This window comes from Palaemon carinicauda, chromosome 10 (assembly GCF_036898095.1).
Source record: "Palaemon carinicauda isolate YSFRI2023 chromosome 10, ASM3689809v2, whole genome shotgun sequence".
In the NCBI taxonomy this organism is placed as follows: domain Eukaryota; kingdom Metazoa; phylum Arthropoda; class Malacostraca; order Decapoda; family Palaemonidae; genus Palaemon; species Palaemon carinicauda.
This window is the reverse complement of record NC_090734.1, coordinates 71,248,467-71,271,864: the sequence shown is the minus strand read 5'-3', so window position 1 is coordinate 71,271,864 and position 23,398 is coordinate 71,248,467. Positions and strand designations below refer to the sequence as shown.

Below are 23,398 nucleotides of genomic sequence, written 5' to 3'. Positions count from 1 at the left end.
ACTTGCCGCCTCCCTGTCTCATCAGAACTGCTTGGAAATGTGTGCAGGCCCTAAATAATGCCCCACCCTTGTGATGGATTTGTATGCTTTTGTCAGGTCAGAAAAGGACCTGCAGAGAGCATGTCTTTGCCACAACAACGGTGAAACACGATCCCAGAAAACTGATTTCATCATGTATCTGGGGCGAAGACCCTTTCCCACAGGAAGTGATCCAAGAAGTCATTGCCAAAGCCACCACAGAGAATAGGAACCTTCTATAAAAGTGGGGCATGTCCTCAAAGAGGAAATCTTCATTAGACCTGCACAATTTCCGACCGTGGCCATGACCACGGTATGTCAAATGGTAGCCCAGCCGCAAACCACCTTCCAGATGGTCCCTCAACAGCTGGTAGCCCAGTCACCTGTGTTTAAATCCCCTAAGGGTGGAGGAGGACACAGTCACGGAAATAAGTCCTCAGGAACCTCTAAACAATGAGAGGTTCCAGGTAGGAGGCAGACTTTTCCAGTTTCGGGATTGTTGGATCTTCGATCCCTGGGTCCACAGCCAGATTACGAATGGACTTGGTTGGAAATGGAACAAAAATCCACCCTACTTTTCCAGAATTCTTCCAACACTCCACCCCCTTGTTGGAAGAATATACCTCAGAACTCTTGAATAAGAAGGTAATAAGAAAAGCGAAGTCCATCAAATTCCAGGGAAGGCTGTTTTGTGTTCCCAAGAAAGACTTGGGCAAACCCAGAATCATTCTAGACTTGTCTCCATTCAACAAGTTCATCGAGAACAACAAGTTTCGAATGCTTACATTGCAACATATAAGGACCCTTCTACCAAAAAAGGGGCGTACACAGTCTCAATAGACCTGGCAGATGCTTACTGGCACCTACCAGTCAGTCGCCCCCTCTCCTCCTACCTAGGATTCAGACTACAGAAGACAATATATGGGTCCACAGCCATGCCCTTTGGACTAAACATAGCCCCAAAGGTATTCACAAAGCTAACGGACACAATCGTCCAGCAACTACGCTCCAAAGGAGTACAAGTAGTAGCATACCTGGACGATTGGCTGGTGCAGGCAGCATCCAAGACTACTTGTCTGCAAGCAGCCGGAAAGGTGATCCAGTTCCTGGAACACCTGGGCTTCAAGATCAATCGCTAGAAGTCTCGCCTTTCTCCAGCTCACAAGTTTGAATGGTTAGGAATCCATGGAACCTTGCAGTCACACCACCTCTCCATTCTATTAAAGAAGAGGAGAGAAATAGCGGCATCGGTCAAGAGACTAATCCAACACAAGAGGATTTCAAGACGCCAACAGGAAAGAGTATTGGACTCTCTGCAGTTCGCAGTAGTGACAGACCCGTTGCTAAAGGCACAGCCAAAGGATGCGTTAGGAGTCTGGAGAAGATACGCATCAAACGCTGGAAGAGATCAACAAAGGTTGACCCCGACCTGATTGCGCATGCTATTAAGGCCGTGGTCAACATCCAAGAGCCTAGCACAGACAATTCTCTTGCAACCACCACAAACATCAGTGGTGATACACACGGACGCCTCCCTGGAAGAATGGGGAGGCCATTCGCAAGAAATGAAAGTGCAAGGAATTGGTCACACCAGTTCAAAACTTTCACATCAACATCATGGAGGCTATGGCAGTCTTACTGACGTTGAAGAGACTATCCCCTCGCATAACGGTCCACATCAGACTGGTCCTGGACACCGAGGTGATAGTAATATGTCTAAATCGACAAGGCTCGAGTTCACCTCACATCAATCACGTGATGTTAGCCATCTTCCGCCTGGCAAGGAAGAGAAGATAGCATTTATCAGCAGTTCACCTTCAGAGGTTCCGCGATGTGATGGCGGATGCTTTATCCAGGTGAAATCCGATAGAGACAGAATGGTCCCTAGACGCAGACTCATTCTCCTTTATTTCAATAAAAGTTCCAGACCTGCAGATCGACCTCTTTGCAACGAGCGACAACAAGAAACTACCTCGTTATATAGCCCCTTACAAGAACCTTAAGCAGAAGCAACAAATGCCATGTCTCTCGACTGTAGCAGATGGAATTGGATTTACCTGTTTCCACCAACCAATCTCCTGCTAAAAGTCCTCGACAAGCTAAGATCCTTCAGAGGAACAGCTGCAGTAGTGGCCCCCAAATGGCCCCAAAACAATTGGTTCCCTCTAGTTCTAGAATTGAAACTGAAGCTGTTTCCTCTGCCAAACTCAGTTTTATCCCAACTGGTGCAGAAGTCGACTGTTTACATTTCATCCTCGGGAACCAACAACCTACATCATGATTTTTTCGCCCTAGCAGCGAACAAGAAGTTTAGGATCTCGAAGGACAAGGTCGCCTTCATTGTAGGGTACAAGTCAAGTTCAACCAGGAGACAATGTGAATCGTCTTGGAAGAAATGGGTATCCCTTGTGAAAACAAGGAGACCAACAGAAATTTCAACAGATTTCTGTCTCTCTTCATTTACCTACTTGAACAAGGCTTGACTTCCACTACGATAACCGCATGTAAGCTGGCCCTGACTAGACCTCTTCTATACGCCTTTGAGGTGGACCTCACAAGCGAAGCCTTCTATAAGGTGCCAAAGCATGCACTAGACCCAAGCTGGCAACCCCTCCAAAGCCCATTACATGGTCGTTGGTCAAAGTCTTGCACTATGCTTCGAACCTACGATCTTCTGTAGTTTGAATCCTAGGTAGGAGGAGAAAGGGTGACTCATTGGAAGATGCCAGTAAGTATCTGCTAGGTCTATTGAGACCATGTACACCCGTTTTGGCAGAAGGGTCCTTATGTGTTGCAAAGTAAGCATCCGGAACTTGTTGTTCTCGATGAACTTGAGTGGAGACAAGTCTAGAATGACTCTGAGTTTGCCTGAGTCTTTCTTGGGAACACAAAACAGCCTTCCCTGGAACTTGATGAACTTCGCTTTCCTTATTACCTTCTTGTTCAAGAGTTCTGAGGTATATTCTTCTAACAAGGGAGTGGAGTGTTGGAAGAATTCTGGAAAACTGGCTGGAGTTCTTCTCCATTTCCACCCGTGTCCATTCGTGATTAGGCTGTGGGCCCAGGGATCGAAGTTCCAGCTATCCCGAAAGTGATGCAGTCTGCCCCCTACCTGGAACCCCTCATTGCTTGGGGGGTTCTGCAGATTTGTTTCCGCGACCACGTCCTTCTCGGCCCCGAGAGGAGTTACCTCTGGGAGAACTTCATGGCAGGAAGTTGTGCAGGTCTGCATGGTCTCCTTGCCTTTTTATTCTTAGGCTGGGGACCTCCGTCCGAGGAATATTTCCTCTTTGAGTTCATGCCCCACTTTGGAGAAGGTTCCTATTCTCCGTGGCTGCTTTGGCAATGATCTCTCGGACCAGTTCCTGTGGGAAAAGGTCTTTAACCCAGATACTCGAGGTAATCAGCTTCCTTGGTTCATGCCTGATGGTCCCTGAGGCCAAAACGAACTCTCTGCAGGCTCTCCTTGCTCTGAGGAAAGCATATAAGTCTTTCACAAGGGTACCCATGTGAGACTTAGCCAGGAAGATGAACATTTCTTGGGCGTTATGTAGAATTGCCCACATTTCCAGGCAGTTCTGATGAGAAAGGGAGGCCGCAAGTCTCTCCTTCGACTCGTGCTCCCTCCTCAGAAGATGATCTGGCAACTTCGGAAGGTTCTCATTGAACTGTTGGCCTGCTATCTCTGGATCCAACTTAGAGACGGAGAAGGTTAGGTGGACATCCTTCCACTTCTCCTCGCAGGTAGGCAGTGCTAGAGAGAATGGTTTGCATTCCTCTAGGGTTGGGCAGGGTTTGCCCTCGTCAACTACCTTGACGGCAAAGTCTAGTGCTTTCTCCGAAAAGGGGAAAAAGATGGAGGAAGGGGCAAGAAAGGTGGGATATTTCTTGCTCAGTGCTGAGACTCTGGAGTTGGTGTACCCGGCTCCCTTCAAGGTTTTCAGGAAGATGGCTTGCGCCTTGTCATGTTCAAAGACAATGAGCTCTTTGGGTACTGTTTCCTCTCGGGCTGCATGTTCATCCCACAGTCTCACGTAACAGTCTGGGTAGGCCGAAAAGTTAGGCCAGAACTCAAGGTCTGCAATTAACTTGGCCCCCAACTTCTCCGAGACGAATAGCTTCCCATTCATCATTGGCATATGCTCCGCATACCTCCAGGGATTGGTTTTGGAGCAGTGAGGGAGATCCAGCACTGTAAGGGGCTTCTTCGTGGTGCCCTTGGTGGATCCGGGGCGGTCCGCCCTCTCTTGCAACAGTATCTGCTGCCGCCTGAGAGATTCCCGCATCGTCTCTTGTTCCTTATGGAACAATTCCATCATCCGTTGGATCGAAGTAAGGATCTCTTCGTTCTTGTCAACTGGTTGTGGGGTTGGGGCCAAAGAAGTTGACAGCATAGGTTGGTATGCCGTCACTGCAAACTGAGGGTCTTCAGTTGCCGTTGATACGGATCCTTCTTCCTCCCCTTGTGGATGATCCACGTTTTCTTCAGGGCCTTCTTGCAGTAGGTACTGCTCAGTGTCAGTGGACACTTCTGACATTCTCTCTTGATGGATGTCCATGCCTTCCAGTGCCTTGTTTTTGTCCGCGTCGAGCTTCAGTTGTATGAGGGGAGGCTGGACTTGTTCCTGGGGCACCACCACATTTGATAGAGCCCTGGGGAACAGTAGGCACCTTAGGAGTCGTTCGGGTAAGTATGGTCCCGGAGTGTTCTTCTGGAACCCTCTTACCCATTTGTGAAGGGTCTCCCTGGATGTATCCCTAGTCTCTATGTTGACTGGGGGGGCTTCACCAAAGCCGTTGGCCAGCAGGGTCGAGCAGGTGGGGCAACCCTTCGGGTCCCAATATTTGAGGACTCCCAACACGATGCAGCAGGGGTCATGAGTCCTGCTCTTTGTGTGGCCACAAAAGTCTTTGCTTTTGTGGTTGCAGAACAATGCTGCACACTTCTACATCGGCTCCTCATGTAAAGGAAAAAGGGCCCAATGAGTATTCATATTTTTTATATCAGTGATATAAAAGCATACAATTTTTATTAACAATAGTAATCACTATTGTTTATAATAGCTTAGGATAGCAAGCTTGAAAGGAAGTAGAAAAGACATCTGTGTTTTCTCTCCCAGGCCATTGGTGAGACTTCCGTCAGTAATAATATTTAGTTTCCCTGATAGGGAGAATACAAGGTAGAAAAACTCTAGGAACTAGAGTTGTAGTTAGTAAATGTCTTATACTAACATTATCCACCTATAGTATATATTAATCCTGATCGGTGATTTTGGGGTCCTTATGATTGAAAAAACCATCTGGGGGTTGAGGGAGTACTCAACCTCAACATAATAGCGTGGTCCCAACAATTGACTGCGATAGGAAACAGAGAATGTTAGAAAATGTGTACTACTGTATAGTTGTATACTGTAGTTTAGCCGGTGGCACTGCCAGTGTTAGGTTAGTATCTGGCGGTACTAACTGATAGAGGGAAAGAAAGCATTAAGGAACGAGAGTTTCCTATTATTATGACTAAACATAACAGTAGGAAGTGTAGGAGGACTATCGAACTGCCTACTGTCTCCTTGCCAGAATGAAAGTTCCAATGGAAGGGGGAAGAATCTGTCAGATTCTGGCTTTCACCAATCCACAAAAGGCGTGTCGCTGGCTATGACGTCGGCGGCAATAAATGTGGATGGCAGCTCAAGGGAGAGCTGAGGACTTCCCAAAGTATGTTAGGTTTCCCACCGGCAGCCGTCAGGAGCCATCGCAATCTTCCCCCCAATAATATTCACTTCCTGTGAAGGAAGGAAGTAAGGGGGAAGGTGGCAGAGAGGGCTGAACTAACTGCTACCGGCAGGGTACCAGCCGGTAATGCTGTTACCCTAGCAAGCCGGGATGACGGTCAGAATACCGGTGAGGGAGTTTTGTGACGGCTATGACGTCACTAAAGAACAGAAGGGGAAGGGTAAAGGGTCTTATAGTTCATTGATATGAAAGGTTGCGGCAGGTATGCCGCCTACCTTAAACAGTGAACTGAGGAAGTATGGCTTCCTGTGCTGACGACATCGTCGGCGGCAAAGGAAGCATGGTTCTTTTGCTGACGACATCGTTGGCGGCAAGACAAGGGCACCCTGAGTTAGTCACTATCTAAATCAAAGCCGGAGGCAGCAAGATCTTTGTTCTACTCGATGGCGATGAAGAAAGACAGTGGTTGCTGTCTATATCGGCAGTGGCACTCAGGGAGGGAGAAAGGGTTTAGCCTCTTCTCTCTAAGAGAGAGTGAATATCGTAACTTATCTATAGTTTCTAGAGAATGTAAATTCTCATACGAATCGAGAAAGAACGATAGGGTAATGCTAAACTTGGGGAATTACTTTACTAGCTGTGGTAGGATCCCCGGCCAAGGTAGTTAGTACCACCGGTATTCCCGCTGCATACGATAGGTAAAGTCACATAATAGGAAGAGGAATAATATTCATGTATGCGAAATCACCACTTGTATAATTTGCTTAAATAGCTAACATTATAGCTTAATACCGGGAAATGTCGCTCTACTGACTAAATAAAATGCAATTGTAACGGGCGACTGCAGTCGTAAAATGGCTACCTCCGGTTCTCGGCAACGCTCAACCAAACACACTTGAATTATGGAAATTTAACTGTGAAAAGGGAGACTAAAATTGTACACAGGAAAGAATTAATACTCAACTTTCCAAATGATGAAGATGCTGGAGATTGCATGGTGAATATTCCAATACTTGTAACAAAACACCGGGTTAACATGGGAGCACAACTCTCTTAGAGAGCTACAAGAAAAGGAATGGCATCGCGGTAGTAGTAGGGATGAAGGTCCACCGGTTACCTAGAACGGCTCCCCCTTCTTTTGCCACTCTTCCCCCTTACATCAGAGTTAAATCTATTCGGGGTGAAGATTGCTATGTGTCGTATCTAGTATACGTCCCCTGATATTATGCGATATCCTTTACTGGATACTTGCGCCATGAGTTGGAATCCTGGAGACCTTCGGTTTAATTCTCTGGGAGTATCACTGTAGAAAATATCCCTTAAAAAGCTACCTAAAGGAACCTTCCATCAGGACGACATGGCCCGAGCCCAAAAATAACAAATAACAAATTTTACTATCAAATTTCTGTTATTGATTTGTTTTAGTTTCCTGTGTGTAACTCTGGCATTGCTCTACTTTGTGTCAGGTTGTTAGTTCTCATCATTTGCAGTAGTAGCTGCTTGGTGCATCAATTGCAATATCCATTCTGCCACTTCGTACGGAAGCCACTCGAGCTGTCAGGGTAGATCTTCATTCCTTGTAGTAGTGCAAAATGGATGTCTAAATTTCAGCTTTGTTACAGTACAATATTTGAATAATTTGAATATTGTGAGATTTGCAAACTTCAATTTAGAATATTTTCCCCTTTGCAAACTTTCAGATTAGACACAACTTATTGCAGAAGAATCGTACTAGCTTTACAGGAGCTAGTAAGTCTATCTAAATGTATTGGCCACTTTATTCTAATATATAATGCCCACATATGCTAAAATTGTATTTATGCTACTTTTTGACTGTTGAACTATCCAATCATGCCTTTTGTACAAACTGGTATAGTAAGGGTTTGTACGTAAGGGAACAAAATTGTTTGTTGTGAACTTAAGATAGCTTTCTTTATATGAAGCTTATATAATTATTTCAAGATAGTTGACCCTATCCATGGATTTTCCCTTTTTGTGTACAGTATGTAATAGATGAATGAGAGTAAACATAATACTGAACTGCAAAATCAAGATATACTGTATCTTAATTTGGGTAAGAGGTTAATGGTTGAGCAATGTGTTATTAGTTCTTAGTATTTGGTATTTGACTTAAATCTACCCATTTAATTTATCAGCTTTGTTTTGTGATAATTAGTTGCAGACTGCTTAAATAACAAGAGAGGAAAAGGTGAAGAGCAAAAGTATCAAGTTACAAAGTATCCTGTTACATTATTCCTTTTATGGGGGGACTCCATCTAAAATTTTAGACTATGAATTCTTACTTGTCTTAATATGGGAGAAGTGTGTGCTTCAATACACAATGCTGCATATTAGAAATGGCCACATCTGTTATGCTGCTTAAATAATTAAAAGAACTAAATATCAAATTGAATACATGTATAATTATATACAAGGTACTACTGTATATTTGGTAAAACTGGATGTTTGAAATTTTTTCCATTTATCAAAATTATCAGTAGCTGGGTATAAGGAAAAAAAATCCAATGTTTAATGGCATTTCTATGTTTAGTTTGATTTTATATTTCATTTAATTATTTTTAAAGGGTATGTATCATGTATATGTATTCAATATATAGTAGTTTACATTGAGATATTATGCAGTATTGTATATACATATTTAATAAGATTATAAATTTTCAGACAAGTGTTATCAAATCACCGATGTCAACTCATAGAGCAACTGGAAAACTTGATGGACCTCCCATTGATACTTCATTTGGCTTGTTTGATTCTCTTCCAGTCAGTATCTGGATGTATGTTACACGCTTCTGGGAAATTTGTTCCTCACATTCTAGCTTACATCAAGAATCAAATTCCAGCTGATAAATTTTCTCTCTTGCAAGACTATCAAGGTTTGTATCTTTTATTTACACCCTGGATAGAAGAGTTAATAAAAACAATTTGAATGAACTGTAAAGTGAGAAGCATGCAAAAAACAACAGTGAATGGTAATGATGGATTTTAAAATGAAAGGTAGAAAACTCAAGAAGAAAAAGAAGAGGTCTAGAATAAAGGTTTTCGGACCTTAACCCTTTTACCCCCAGTCTATTTGGAAATTTCCAACCCTTAACCCCCAGGGGGTTATTTTTTTCCCAGCACATTTTGCAGTATAATTTTTTTTTTAAATTGCTCTAACAGCCTTAATTTTTGTCATAGAGAGGTCAGGTTGGTCTCATTCTCTTGGAAAATGCCTGAATTTTTATAGCATTTTTTTGCAAGGACGTACCGGTACATCCATGGGGGTAAAGGGATGGCTTTTGTGAAACGTACCAGTACGTCCTTTGGGGGTAAAAGGGTTAAAGTAGAAAAGGGTGAGCAATTTAGGAGGATTGTTAGAGAGAGAGATGACTTGAGAGGTAGAACTGAGAGTTGTTCCAACTCTCTACAAACCTTATGCTATTTATTATGGATTAACTTTTGGTAAAGATGGAAGACTTCTAAACAAGGGGGCAACTACCCAAATTGGTAGATAGTGGGGTTAGTGAGGGGTAGCAGGGGTTGCCAGCTACCCCTCTCACTCACACACCAGTGAATCCAAGTTACTTTGTTCTTTTGGTTTGAGGAGAACGTAAGTGTCTGCTCTCTGCTTTCAAAAGACTTGGCCATTGTAATTAATTTCCTTTTCTTTTCAGGTGTGCGTGTTCCTCCTTCTGCGTCCTCATGCGGACTTGCCCAGGACCTGGTCGCTCTTGCAGCACCTTCATGTACTTTGTCGAGACCGACCCCCACTCGTTGTGTCCGACATGTAGAGGATATCGCTGTGAGCAGGGTAACATCTGTGAGGAGTGTAGGGAGTGGTGTGCCTTCCAGTGGGAGAGGTATGAGTGCCGGTGGAAGAAGTCTGAGGGATTCTTAGCCTTCGGGGTCTTCCTCAAGGGTGAAGAAGCCTCAGGCCTCTTCTCTGACCCCCGATCTCTTCCCGAAGCTCCTACTTGTTCGGCCTCTTCCGAGGGGCAGTCGTGTAGGAGCGTAGACCACCTAAATCCAGGGCAACCTCGGGAATCCAGGGACGTTGCTACTTCCCCTAGAGAAGCAACTACACCCCGCCCTCTGGCAAATCCTTTTCACTTTCTGATGTGTTGCAGGTTTGGCTGTCGCTGGGTGTGGCTGGTCTTCCTTCTAAGGAGGTTCTCTTAGAACTAATGCAGCGCAGGGCCCAGAGGGTTCCTTCTCCTGGTTCCTCCGAGGTTGAAGTCCTGTCTCCTGTTGACACTAGTTGTCTGCAGGGCCCATCTCTTGCATTCACCTACTACTGCTAATCTTGTGCACCGACTAGACCAGAGTGCCCACTCACCTCCCAACGACAACCTTCTGCTGACGAGGAGTCCTTATGTCACCCTCTGATCTCTTTGTCCTCCAGGGACCATATTCCTCTACGCGTGCCCAGACCTTCAGCCTCATCCTCCGTCAGCCAGCACTCCAGTTCGCGAGATTCTTCTGCTCGTGATAGCTGTTCTTCTCGTAATCGTCACTGTCCAGCTCATGCTCGTCACTCAAATCTTGTGATAGTCACTCGCCAGCTCGTGGTCGACGCTCTGCAAATCATCGTTCATCTGCTGATGATTGTCACCCTCCTGCTGGATGCTCTCCCTCTTCTGCACGCGATCACACGTCACCTCATGATTGCTCGCCATTTGGCAGCACGCAGTCTTCCAACGCACTGTTCACCATCTCGCCCTCCTAGATGATCTCCTACCAGATGACGCTCTCCTGCCCAACACTCTACTTTTCATCTCACTGCTCGCCTGGATGCTACTCGCCATCTTACCGTTTGCCAATGCGACACTCTCCTGCTCGCCGATGCGTCATTCACCTCCTCGCCATTCCCCAGCTCGCAGCTTGCCTGAACATCAGTCATCGGCTTGCCAATCGCCAATTTGTCGCGTTACAACCCGTCGCTCGCCAACCCATCCCATCACTCCTGCACATCGCTCGCCAACCCAACCCATCACTCTCTTGACTGTCGCTCGCCAACCCATCAATCTCCTGCGTGTTGCTCGCCAACCCATCACTCCTGCACGTCGTGCTACAACGCATCACTCACCAATGCGTCAATCTTTCGCACATAAACGCTCTCAGTTCGCCCACTCTCCACTCACCTGCTTGTCGATATCCAGCACGTGATCATCACTCACTAGCCCGTCGAAGGTCTCCAAGATCTGCCCTGCTCACCATCTCCCATGCGCTCACGCGTGAAATTGATTTTTCTGCGCGCGATCAATCTTTCGCGTGCAATTCACACGCTCCTGCGAGCAAGGAAGGTCTAACACCTTGACAGCCCAGTAGTTAAGTAGCAGCAGCGGTGGAGCAACCTTTACCCTGATTCAAGTCACTAGCACGAGGTGAACAGCTCATTCCCTTTCCCAAAGGGTTCAGGGAACTATCAAACAAATTTCCCAGTGTTCCCATCTCTCCAGATCACCCCAGGAACATCACCCAGGAAGACCTTGAGATGCCTTTGCGGATTGATCAAGGCAGGCAACCTTCACCCCATCATTTCCAGGTACCGAGGCAGCGTTCCCCAAGGAGGCGATATCGACCTTCAGGCCTCCGCAAGGACACCATGGACCTGTCGGCTTTGGGGAAACAGCCATCTTGGTTTGACACCTTGTTCAAAGTCATCAGGCAGGCAGTGGTTGACACAACCCAGCATGCACAGAAGTTAGTGCTCCCAACACTTACCCCCAACCAGAAGTCAGCAGTGGCTTCTACACCAAGAATTCCCCTAGAGAAGACTGTTTCCTTCTCCTCCTCTTCTGTTTTCCAATTGGACCCTAGGATGAGACCCATTTTAGCAGGGCCCTAGAGCCCCTTGATTCTCTCACCCATCGGAAGACCATATGGAGCCATATGGAGCTACATAGGTGGGAAGTGGATTCAGCAGGATTACTCTCACCTGGAAGTTACACTGGTCCTGACGACGAAACATAACAGGAGGATGCTGAAACAGACTCCTCCCCATGCCGACCTTCACCATGGTCTGGACTTCGGCCTGGAGGACCAGCTCCTTTGCGGATCCCTCTGTGTAAGAGCTCGATGGAACTGGATCCCGAGTCAGTGGAGAGAGAGATTGAGTGAATGGGATGGGATACCCTGAACAAATCACAGAGACTGTCCAAGGATCGCCCCCGTGCTGCAGCCACTTCTGCCAGTAGCATTGCAGGCATCCTCCAACTGGTGGGCCACGAGAGGATTGTCCCTTAGTGGGACAGGCCTCTGCCACTTCTCCAACCACTTTTCCCTGCTCTGGAGGGTTTGGAACCCTTAGGATTGTTGGCAGGAAAGGGCCTTTTTTACACCTTCTGAGAGGACCCTACTGTCCTTCTAGTCAAGGGTTTGGTGGATTGTGGCTGTTTTCTGGAAGGTGGTGGAGCCTTCCCATAGGGCCTTGATGTCAAAGCCCTGTGGGGAAGGCAGTCCTTGGTGGACTTATTTCACCGCTCAGCCTCCCTCTCGACCTCGTCCGGCTTATACAGGGCTGTGGTGTCAAGGGTGGAGTTTCTGAGACTTGTAATTTCAGCCTTGGAAACCTGTCTCTGGAACTTGACAGTCATGGCATCTCGTCACTTGAGAATCGCGTTCGTCCATAGGCTAACAACCTGGTGAGAAAGGAATTAGGTGTGATTGCCCAACAAGAGAAAGGTCTTCATGGACCTCCTTATAGACTCCTTGGACCAATCCTCAGTTTTAAAAAGGTGGCCCACTGACCCCAACCACAGATCAAGCTATGAAGCAGCCTGCATGGCATACTTCGCTGCCTTCTTCATGTTTAGGATCTCACGCAGAAAACAAGGCTGAGAGTCCAGAATGCCTCTCAATAGAGATATTTCTTGATAGGGGCTCTACAGATGGATCTCGAGGCAAAGCCAGAAAGGGCTCATCTGTGACCTCATAGTATCTCATCTGCTGGATCAAGGGAGGCAGGAGGAATTTAGAGTATGAACCTGCTCGAAGTGAGTTAGAGGAGCCAGCAATCTTCAAAAATGTCTTCTTTCTGTCTGCTGCCAGACCTTTAGACCAGGGCAGGGCTGCACTAGTCTTAGGTGGTCGTTGGGTCCCATATACATGGTCCAAGACCATATCTTTGCCTTCCTGAGGGGCCATCTCAGGGTTAGCCAACCCATTGATGGCCCTCATGTAGGCTAGGACTTGCCAGAAGGTGTATTGTGACTCCCTTGGCTCAGCTTCTGAATGAAACTTTGGACTAGCAGCCCTCAGGAGATAGTCATCTTCCGAATCCAAATCATCATCCACGGTCGTTAACTGGAGGGATGTTGTTTGACATTCCTACCACTGGAGAAGATCTCCTAGCTATCTCTTACAGGAGGGCTGCTCAAGCCTTCGAGTTCTTTTGAACCGGCTTGACGTCCTTAGACTCTCTGCGAGACGGCAGGTATTCCTCATGCAAAGAAGTTCTGGAAGGTGCCTGCTGTTCTGTTGAGGTCTGAACCTCATCCTCTCGTGGTGGTCTGGAGACGGGTCGTAGCTCTGGTGTCACAACTTTGATGGCGATGGCCTAAAGTAAGGCACGAGTGAAATCTCTTTCGGAGATCCTATACCCCTGCTTGGGCAAGGATTAGCAAATGCGGAAACGAAATGGTCTAGGGATGCTGGCAGATGTATGATAAGAAAGATGCGGACCAATAGGAGAGCCAGGATCTTATGGCGGTAACTAGCATTAAGGTAGGGAGATAACCAATGGAAGAACAGGGCGATGGTGGCGAGTTTAAAGTTTGTGAAGCGCAAATTTTAAATTTTGTGTGGTGGAGCGAATTTCTTTTCGTATCCTTAGTATTTTTTCCTAATGTGAGGTGAAAAATCTTCGTATGTCGTTTCATAAAAAGAGTTTTTTGTATAAAGAAACTTTCGTATATACAGGTTTCACTTATCAAGATCAGGAATAAGAAATTTAATAGACTACAAGTTTTTGCCCAATTTATAAAGAGGAGAATTGGCAGAATTAAAGAATTAAAATATTTCTTCAGAATAGATTGATCATCAAAAATCTTAACAGTCTTTCTCAATAAGCCATTTTTTTAGATTGAAAAAGAAACAGACCGAATATGTTTCTCAAAAGTAAATTTGCAATCAAGAATCAAACAAAATTTTTTTAAGGAGTTGCATATAGTTAAAGAAACATTATCAACACAGAGATCTGGATGTTGAGGAGCTACTGTTCTTGACCTATGTACAATCATACTTTGAGTTTTGTTAGGGTTATACTTAATGTGCCATAATTTGCACCATGTACTAATTTTAGCTAGATCTCTATTTAGGGATTCAGCAACCCTAGATTTACATTTAGGAGATGGAATTGATACAAAGAGAGTATCATCATCTACATATGCAACTAGCTTTATTCTAGGTCAAACCAAATATGTGTATATAGTATGAAAAGTAATGGGCCAAGAACACCAGATATCACATTCCTATATTCACTATGGTACCCATCAAAAACAACACTATGCAATCTGCTACTCAAACATTCCTGACCACAAACAAGGAATTAGTATTACTTGAGAGCAAGTGTATCAAATTTATGCTTGTATCATCATTTACATGGTTAATCTCAAATATTGCTGTTACCTTCTGTGCTATATAATAGGTATAGTACTATACTATACCTGTATTGTAATAACGTTTATACGTAGTGTACTCTACGGTACTTTGGAATGGACGTATTATACCAGACAGTACAGTCAGTATGTACTGCACTAATAATAATGACAATAATACTGTAATGCTATTTATAACAAATGTTATAATTTAGGCTACTCAGGCACTCGCCGTCTCCTCCATTTTCCTTTTGTGATGATCCTGTATGGTGATGGTGGTGACATTCTTTGAATACCTATTCAGATGAGATACTGGATGATAATATAGCCATTTCAGCATTTTTAATCACTTGAAGAGATAGCAGAGGGATCATCTAGATCAGTTAGTCGCTAGAAGTGAAAAAACAGACGATGTAGAGGAATGTGTTGGGAGCAGGAGCAGATGAGTTAGAGAGTTGTGAGTCAGTAGCAGGAAAATCAGAGAGTTAAGGGTCAGGAGCAAACAACGTTGGTGGTACTTGATTGTCTAATTAATTTTTTCCATTGCTATAGCATATCGTTTTCTATTTTAGAAAATAACAAAGCAATAAAAGCTGTTGTGTCTGCCTTATTTCATCAGATGCCTGCTACAGAGGTAACATGACTTCTGCCGTACACAAACCCACCTACAAAGAAAATTGTTCTGGCAGCAAATACAAACTTTTCAGTACTTTACTATGGAGATATATTTCTGTGACAGCTGAAACCAGCCAAAAGACTTTGAACAAGGTGCAACTACCCACCAGTAGTTAGCGTGGTAGGACCCCCCCCCCCCACTCACGCACACACACTAGTGACAATAAGCTACTTTAATTTTGGCTCTGTAGAAAACAGACATTCCGTCTCTCTCTACCGTTAACCTTAATAAACTGGCCTTTGACTTAACATCATTTCTGCTTGTTCAGCCTCCGTTGGAGGATGGACGGGTAGAACGATGATTAATTGACCCCAGACTTCCCTTAGGTGCGGACACCATCGCTTCTAGTGAAGTAGAGGCGCTTTCTACAGGGGCAGACTGTCTTGTTCCCACTTACGGCAACTCCTGCCTTCCTTGGGACATTTGGGTCTCCCGTTTAAGGAATGGCTTTCAAGAGTACTACAGTTAGAGGCACAGCGGGAGCAGCATGGCCTCCACAGGGGTTGACCATGGTTTTCCTCTCTGAGATTCTGTAGGTAATGCACCGATAGAGTTCTTGTGCCATTGGCTGCAGCTCTCTTTGCTTCTGCTCGCCTTCGTTCCTGCAACTGCAGCGTAGTAACGAGAGCAGTTGCAGGCTAGTTCCCCTTAAGGTGATCTCTTCATGGTGATCCCCAAAACTAGCTTCGGCTACATTTCCCAGGCAGCGCTTGAAGCCGACCTTCAACTTGAGTGTTGGGCAACCATCCTTGTTCATGGGAAGACTGCCCTTCACTTACTCCAGATTTAGGGCTACCTTCCTGTTTACGGGAGGGCTCCCTTCCCCTCCTACAGGTGTCAGGCGACTATCTCGTTCATGGGAGAGGCCCCCTTACCCAGTGTGATCGCCCCACAGGGGCTTCCGCAAAATAAGTCTCGTTAGCAGTTTCCCTTCAGGGTCATTGCTGCAGATTGTGAGGCCTGCTGAGCATTCGCCGCCTCACCCATCGAGCCCCGAGGGCACAGCAAGTCTGTTTGATGAGGAGACTCATTGTAGAAGGGCATCATCAGATTGTTCAATAATCCTCAGCAGTGGCAGCAAGCACATTAGCACCTAGGCCCTTTATTCCTGTGTGCAGAGATAACAAGAGAATGGTTCTCTCCTTTCCTGAGCTTCCCATACAACCTCAGTTAGGGACTCACCATGATCACTTGTGTCCCTACGACTTCTCTTCTGGAGGGTGCTCAACTTCTTCCCTCTGAGGGTGGCTTTTTACAAGTAATTACAAAAAGAATATTTGGATACCCGTGTAGGTCGCATTTGCCTAAGATTGAGGCACATGGTTTTGTCGATTGATTTTTCTTTTCCCAGGATAGCGAAGCTCACTACCTTGTGGAGGAAAAGACCCTGTTCGGTCTCAACCATGACTGAATACCTTTGGGTTTTGATTCTCAGCTACCGTTTTGAACGGAGTTAACTTTGCAGCAATGTAAGTGTCTCTCGAACTTACTGGTCCCCAATCAGAAGTCAGACCACCTCCTCGGAGCATAATTTTTGGACCACGTTCCTGTAAAGGAGTGATTCATACTTCTAGTCAGCCTTCAGATCAGGACCTGATCTTAGCAAGGTTCTTTCCTTCTCGCCTTGACCTCATTGATGAGTGCCAACAAAGGACATGGTCTCTTCTAAACAAAACCGAACCCGCAGTGTAGGCCTAGTATTATTATTATTATTACTATCCAAGCTACAACCCTAATTGGAAAAGCAAGATGCTATAAGCCCAGGGGCTCCAATAGGGAAAAATAGCCCAGTGAGGAAAGGAAATAAGGAAATAAATAACTGAAGAGAACAAATTAACAATAAATCATTCTAAAAAAAGTAATGTCAAAAGAGATATGTCATATATAAACTATTAACAACGTCAAAAACAAATGTCATATATAAACTATAAAAAGACTCATGTCAGCCTGGTCAACAAAAAAGCATTTGCTTCAACTTTGAACTTTTGAGGTTCTACTGATTCAACAACCCGATTAGGAAGATCATTCCACAACGTGGTAACAGCTGGAATAAAACTTCTAGAGTACTGCGTAGTATTGAGTCTTATGATGGAGAAGGCCTGGCTATTAGAATTAACTGCCTGCCTAGTATTACGAACAGGATAGAATTGTCCAGGGAGATCTGAATGTAAAGGATGGTCAGAGTTATGAAAAATCTTATGCAACTTGCATAATGAACTAATTGAACGATGGTGCCAGAGATTAATATCTAGATCAGGAATAAGAAATTTAATAGACCGTAAGTTTCTGTCCAACAAATTAAGATGAGAATCAGCAGCTGAAGATCAGACAGGAGAACAATACTCAAAACAAGGTAGAATAAAAGAACTAAAACACTTCTTCAGAATAGATTGATCACCGAATATCTTAAAAGACTTTCTCAATAAGCCAATTTTTTGTGCAATTGAAGAAGACACAGACCTTATATGTTTATCAAAAGTAAATTTGCTGTCGAGAATCACACCTAAAATTTTGAAAGAGTCATACAAATTTAAAGAAACATTATCAATACTGAGATCCGGATGTTGAGGAGCCACCGTCCTTGACCTACTTACAATCATACCTTTCCCTGAGTCTGTTACCAAGACTCATGCTCCATCTGTAACAGATCCTAGAATTGGGCCCTTCCGTATTGACAGCCTTTGTTCTGTAATTGATGACCCAGATCAATTGTTACTTTACCCTGTAAGGGCACGGAGGAAATTTCGCAAACGGATGCTTAAGCTCATCAGCAGGTCAAGAGACACTTTGTCAATATATGAAGAATCAAGAGGAGAGTCAACTCGATCTCTTCCTGGATGAGGCAGGTATATAGAACAAGCCCTACATTTGGATTCGACTCCTCTCGACTGTAGACCTAGAGCTCATGACGTCAGGGGTGTGATTAAAGAACTATGTGATGCAGGTTTTCCAATCAGGCATGTGGAATCATCAAACAATGTTCACAGCCCACTACCTGCAATACGTAACACACAGGAAACCAGATACATTCTCGATAGGTCCATTGGTGGTTGCACAAAAGATGGTCATGAACACCTCAGCTCCTTGGTAGGAAGTAACAGTCGGTTCAAGTTTGATGTTACCTGCTTGTAAGGCTAGAATGAATGTGCAAGTGACTGGTCTCTTCATCTTTTATGCGCCCCTCTCTTGGGGTTTTAGCATTCGAAGAGCTCTGTGAGTTGCTTTGGTGGTTACCATTTTCCCTTGTGTGACCTAATACATATAATATGTATTCATTATGTCTCCAAAATCCCAGTGAGGTAAGAGTTGGGCGATGTCTAGTGTAAGTGTGGAGCCTATCTCCAAGGCAAAACTTACCTGGTTGAATCATGAGAGCCTAGTTCTCACACCTTTACACAAATTGCTCAGGCCGTTAACCCTCCCACAACTTAGAAAGTTAGCGAGGTGGCGGGCAATACTTAACGCAGCTTATGCGAAGCACAGTCAGGCCCCAAGTCAGTTACCAGCCAGTTGGTATTGGACTTCCACCCACCTAAACGTAAGTCTCCATAGTAAAGAGCTGAATGGTTTGTATTTGGTTCCGGAACAAATGACAAATTTGGAAATAATTTGTATATTTCCTAACCATACAAACCTGAAGCTTTTTACCCATGCTGGCATGTCATCACCTTCCACTGAAGTCCTGCTTGGAATTACAAAGTGGATTCTTGTTGCTAGTGCATGTGTTAGCAGGGTGGTCAGTCCTAACCCCCATTACCTGACCACTAACAATCAGTGGATAGTTACACACCACTAAAAGTCTTTTGGCCAGTATACATCTCCATAGTAGAGAGCTTCAGGTTTGCATGGTTAGGAAAAATACAAATTATTTCCAAATTATTCACGGTAAAACGAGTGTGGTTCAAGTGATATTCAGGTGAATATGTACACTCTCATTGTTCATAATTACTCGGTAACCAATAATGCTATGAAAAAAATAAAAATAGCAATGGAAAGCTGAATGAATTTCCTATATATATCAACAATAAATTCAATAAGTGTTCCTAGTAGAAATTGAGCAATGGAGGCTGGAACATGGGCAGAGATTGCTTTCTGATAAATGTTTTTGCCATTTATTACACATTTTCATAGATAAAAAAAAAAATAAAAATTACCCTATCAAATTGTATATATTAAAAATTAGCATTTTATTATAACAATAGATATAAAATAAATGCAGCGCAATATAAAAAAATACAAATAAAGAGATAATTAATATAATCTCCCCTATATATCAAAGGGTTTGCATATCACCATGATCAGTAAAGCTATACTAGCCAGGGCCACCCGCACTAGTTTGGTTTACTGTTACCGATCAGAACAAAATATCCCACCATCACCACTCCACAGTGGCCAGCGTGGTAGTGAAAATGAATAACATAACCTCATCTTGGCCCCCAGTCCCCAGCGACAGTGGAATAAGGTGGTGTGGCGGGATGTATAAAGAATCTAATTCCACACTCCTACTCCTATCCTTGATTATACTCTTCCTAGCCCTTTTCTTACTCACCACTTTCACCCATTCACGATCATCCTTGCTCTCATCCTGACACTTTTTCTTCTCTTTCTTTACATCACTTTTACATTTCTTCTCATTCTTCCTATCACATTTCGGTTCATCCTTACTATGCCTAATTCCCTTATCTTCAATCTCACTCTCACTATTACTATTACTATCACTATCACTTCCTTTCCCATTATCACTAACCTTAGTCTTCTCATCCAATATCAACCCATTACCCGAAGCTGAGGACACTCTTCCGACTGCACCTTCAACCATTAAAGTTTTCATCATCCCCATGACTTGCCCCATCATAGCTTCCAATCGTTTCTCCATTCGTTCCTCATTCTCTTTCATCCTCATCTCAAAACATTCTTCCACTCTCTCTACAGTTCCCTTCAACTCCCTAAGCTCCTTCTGCATCGCCTCATTCTCCCAGTTCAACCTCTCATTCTCTACTAGCAACCTCTCTTTCTCAACTATCAACATCTGCTCCCGTTCTTTATAATGCCGCAATTCCGCCTCCAAAGCCTTTAATTTACCTTCCATTTTCAGTCTTATATCTAATTTCTTAACCTAATTCAGTCCTTCGTCAAAGAGTCCAGCTTCAGTCCCACCTTGGCTGTCCCTGTTCGGGCGCCAAAATAATGTGGCGGGATGTTGCAAAACAACCCCCACACCCTTGAATCACTCTAAACAGACCAATGTCTCCTCAATACAACCTTTCCCCTTACGTTATCAGCAGCGGGACTCTTGGACAAAAGGACAAAAACAAAACAAAACATAACCTTATAACTATATATTTCTTACTAACTATAACAATCACTTTATACTAAAAACCATTCAAATAACTGTAACACCGTTCAAATAAACCAAAATAACCCTAACAAACTTTAAACTAATCTTGACCACACTCAAAATGTATATTATATTTTATGGGACATCAACACTGTCCTCAACACAAAGCCAACTGTTTTTTATGGCAAACTATCAAATATGTTTATAATTGTTTATTTATTAATGCGGAAACTGTCTCCGCATACAAACCGATCACTCCTTGGCGCACCCACTAATCTGTGGCAAACGGAACTATATGCAGTTCGTCAACTGAACTGAACAGTCAATTAGTGGTTGTCATCATCATCATCATCAATAACAGCAAACGGAATCTTAATAAACAGGCCAGGTCATCAACGGTTGTGCAATCAAATGAGCAGTCCAAACACAATCTCTTACAGGCCAGGTCGTCAACTCAAGATCGGCATTAAAAAAAAATAAGTTCTCCAAAGGAGGAATCACGGCCTGCCAGAATAAAAAAAGAAAAAAACTTATGAACACCTAACTAACTGAACTATCACACTATAATCAAAGATAAATAATAAATTGTTCCTATCATTCACAATCACGACAAGCAAAGATAAACAAAACTGTACTTACTGTCAAAATAATTAAACACTTCCACGCTGGTAAATAATAATGATAATCCAGCATTCAAACGCAACTGAATCGAGCAGCAGTCAAATCAAAATAAGCATTCACCCAAGACATTCACCACTGTCGTAACCTAACTAAAAACATAAACAAACAAACAATCTCATTTGTTCCAACAGCCTTTCTCACCACAAACAATCGATACACTAACTACTCTCTCTCTCTCTCTCTCTCTCTCTCTCTCTCTCTCTCTCTCTCTCTCTCTCTCTCTCTCTCTCTCTCTCTCTCAGGATTTGGAAAAAAAATAAAAAAAAAATAAAAAAAAAATTAATCCTCCACAGTGGGGGCTACTTACATCCCACTGCAGGGTGCGCTAAAAGCCACTGGACTAAAACAGGCCACCTTTGGAAACAACCTGCAATATACAACACCCAGACCCTGCCAAGGGAAGACCTTGCTGTGTTATTAGAAGAGCTGAAAGAAATAAATTTGGATATGATAGGATTGAGTGAAATTGGAAGAATTGGGGAATCTTACTGAGAGTTAAAAGAGCGCCATTTATTTTGATTCAGAGGACATGAAAGTAACAAAGAAAATTGACTGGCTCTTCTTGTTAATAAAAATTTTGCAGGTAACATATAAGAATTTAGTAGTTTTAGTCTTTGAGTTACAGGATCAATTATCAAACTACATAAGTATAAACTGAAGATCATTCAAACGTATGCACCAACAACATCCCATACAGTGGAAGAAATTGAAACTTTTTATGAAGGTCTGAAGATGTCCATGGAAAAACCATAAGACTCAATTTACATTTGTTTTGGGTGATTTCAATGCTGAAGTAGGTCAAAAGAAGAGGGGAGAATCAGCAATAAGTAAATTTGGAGTGGGCAGAAGGAATTACAGGGGAGGCATGCTTGTATAATTTTCTAAACGAAATAATCTTAAAATCATTAACACATTTTTTTATAAAGATTAACTTAAAAAATGGACATGGAGAAGCCCAAATGGAAAAAATGAAAACAAAGTAGATTTTATTCTCAGTGAAAAAGTTAATTAAGTTCAAATGTGTTAAACAAGTTAAAGTCAAGTAACCATAGAATAGCAAGAAGCAAAATCTGTTTAGAAGAAGCAATATTTGTTTAGCTCAAAGGAAAAAAAAAGTTGAGCTAATTTTAAGAAAATAAACACCTCTGTAATAAGAGAAAAATCTGATAAGCTTAGTTTAGCAATTCAAAATAGGTACTCCTAGCTATATAATGAAATGGAAGTAAGTAAAGATGAAATGAACCCTAATTTAACAAAATTTATATTGGAATCAATACAAAAGATAATTGGAAAAGTTCCTAAAAAAGATCAATGAAAACTATCAGAAAAGATTAAAACCCTAATAAAGAAAAGATTGGAAATGAGGGTAAAATCCAAGAGAGATTAAAGAGAATTAGCAGAACCATCCAAGCCAATAAACAAAGTAAAAACCCAAGACATTCATAAACAATATCAGCCTCAAAATGGAGGAAAACACTAAAAAAAGGAAGCATCAGATTGATTAAAAAAAGACTTAGAACAGGATGCCAACAGATGTTTGCTGTTAAGAATGAAAATGGAAGTATTATCCACAATCGAGATTGATAAAAATTTCGGAGGATTTCCATACAATGCTATGCGATAGTGATATAAGAAATATCTTTGCCAATAGAAATATGAAACACCTGAGCCAGTACCCAACCTATCAGTAGGAGAAGTAAAGAAAGCACTAAAAAATAAGAAAAGAGGCATAGCCGCTTGAGAAGATGGCCTAACAATTGATGAAATAATAGATGAATGAGATTTCATGGTAGTAAAAGTGGCTGAACTTTAGATAAAATGTCTGTAAGAATGTTCTATACCTACAGCTTAAAATCTTATCATTATACTTATTCACAAATAGGGAGACACAGGACACCTGAAAAATTACTGTCCAATAATTTTACTCTCCGTAATATATAAAATATTTAAAAAGATCAAATTAGGCCATATAGAAAGACAGCTAATCTTGAATCGAGCAAGCAAGCTTAAGAAGTGAATATTCAACAATTAACAATATCCGTGTAATTAACCAGCTAATGGAAAAATCAACAGAGTATGACAAACCACTATGTATGAGGAAGCTTTTGATTCGGTCAAAACCTCAGAAGTAATGAAAGCCCTTCAAAGATAAGGAATAGACGAATCTTATGTGAGAGCATTTGAAGATGTTTATACAGGAAGTACAGCAATCTTAAAACTACATAAAGATAGAGAGAACATTCCTATTAAGAAAGGAGTTATACAGGAAGATCCCATCTCTCAAAAATTATTCACAGCATGCCTAGATGTTTCTAAGAATTTAGATTGGGAAAATTTAGGAATTAATATTAATTGAGA

At 42.9% G+C, this 23,398-nt stretch overlaps 1 protein-coding gene across 1 annotated transcript in view; it reads left to right on the top strand.

Annotated features, from left to right (window-relative positions):
* Positions 1–23,398, top strand: part of Ufl1 (UFM1 specific ligase 1) — a 267,931-nt gene that overhangs the window by 207,614 nt on the left and 36,919 nt on the right. Inside the window, exon 10 of the mRNA XM_068380989.1 lies at positions 8,431–8,642. Within this exon, the coding sequence (XP_068237090.1) occupies positions 8,431–8,642 (212 nt within the window). The remainder of the gene's footprint in view (positions 1–8,430; positions 8,643–23,398) is intronic.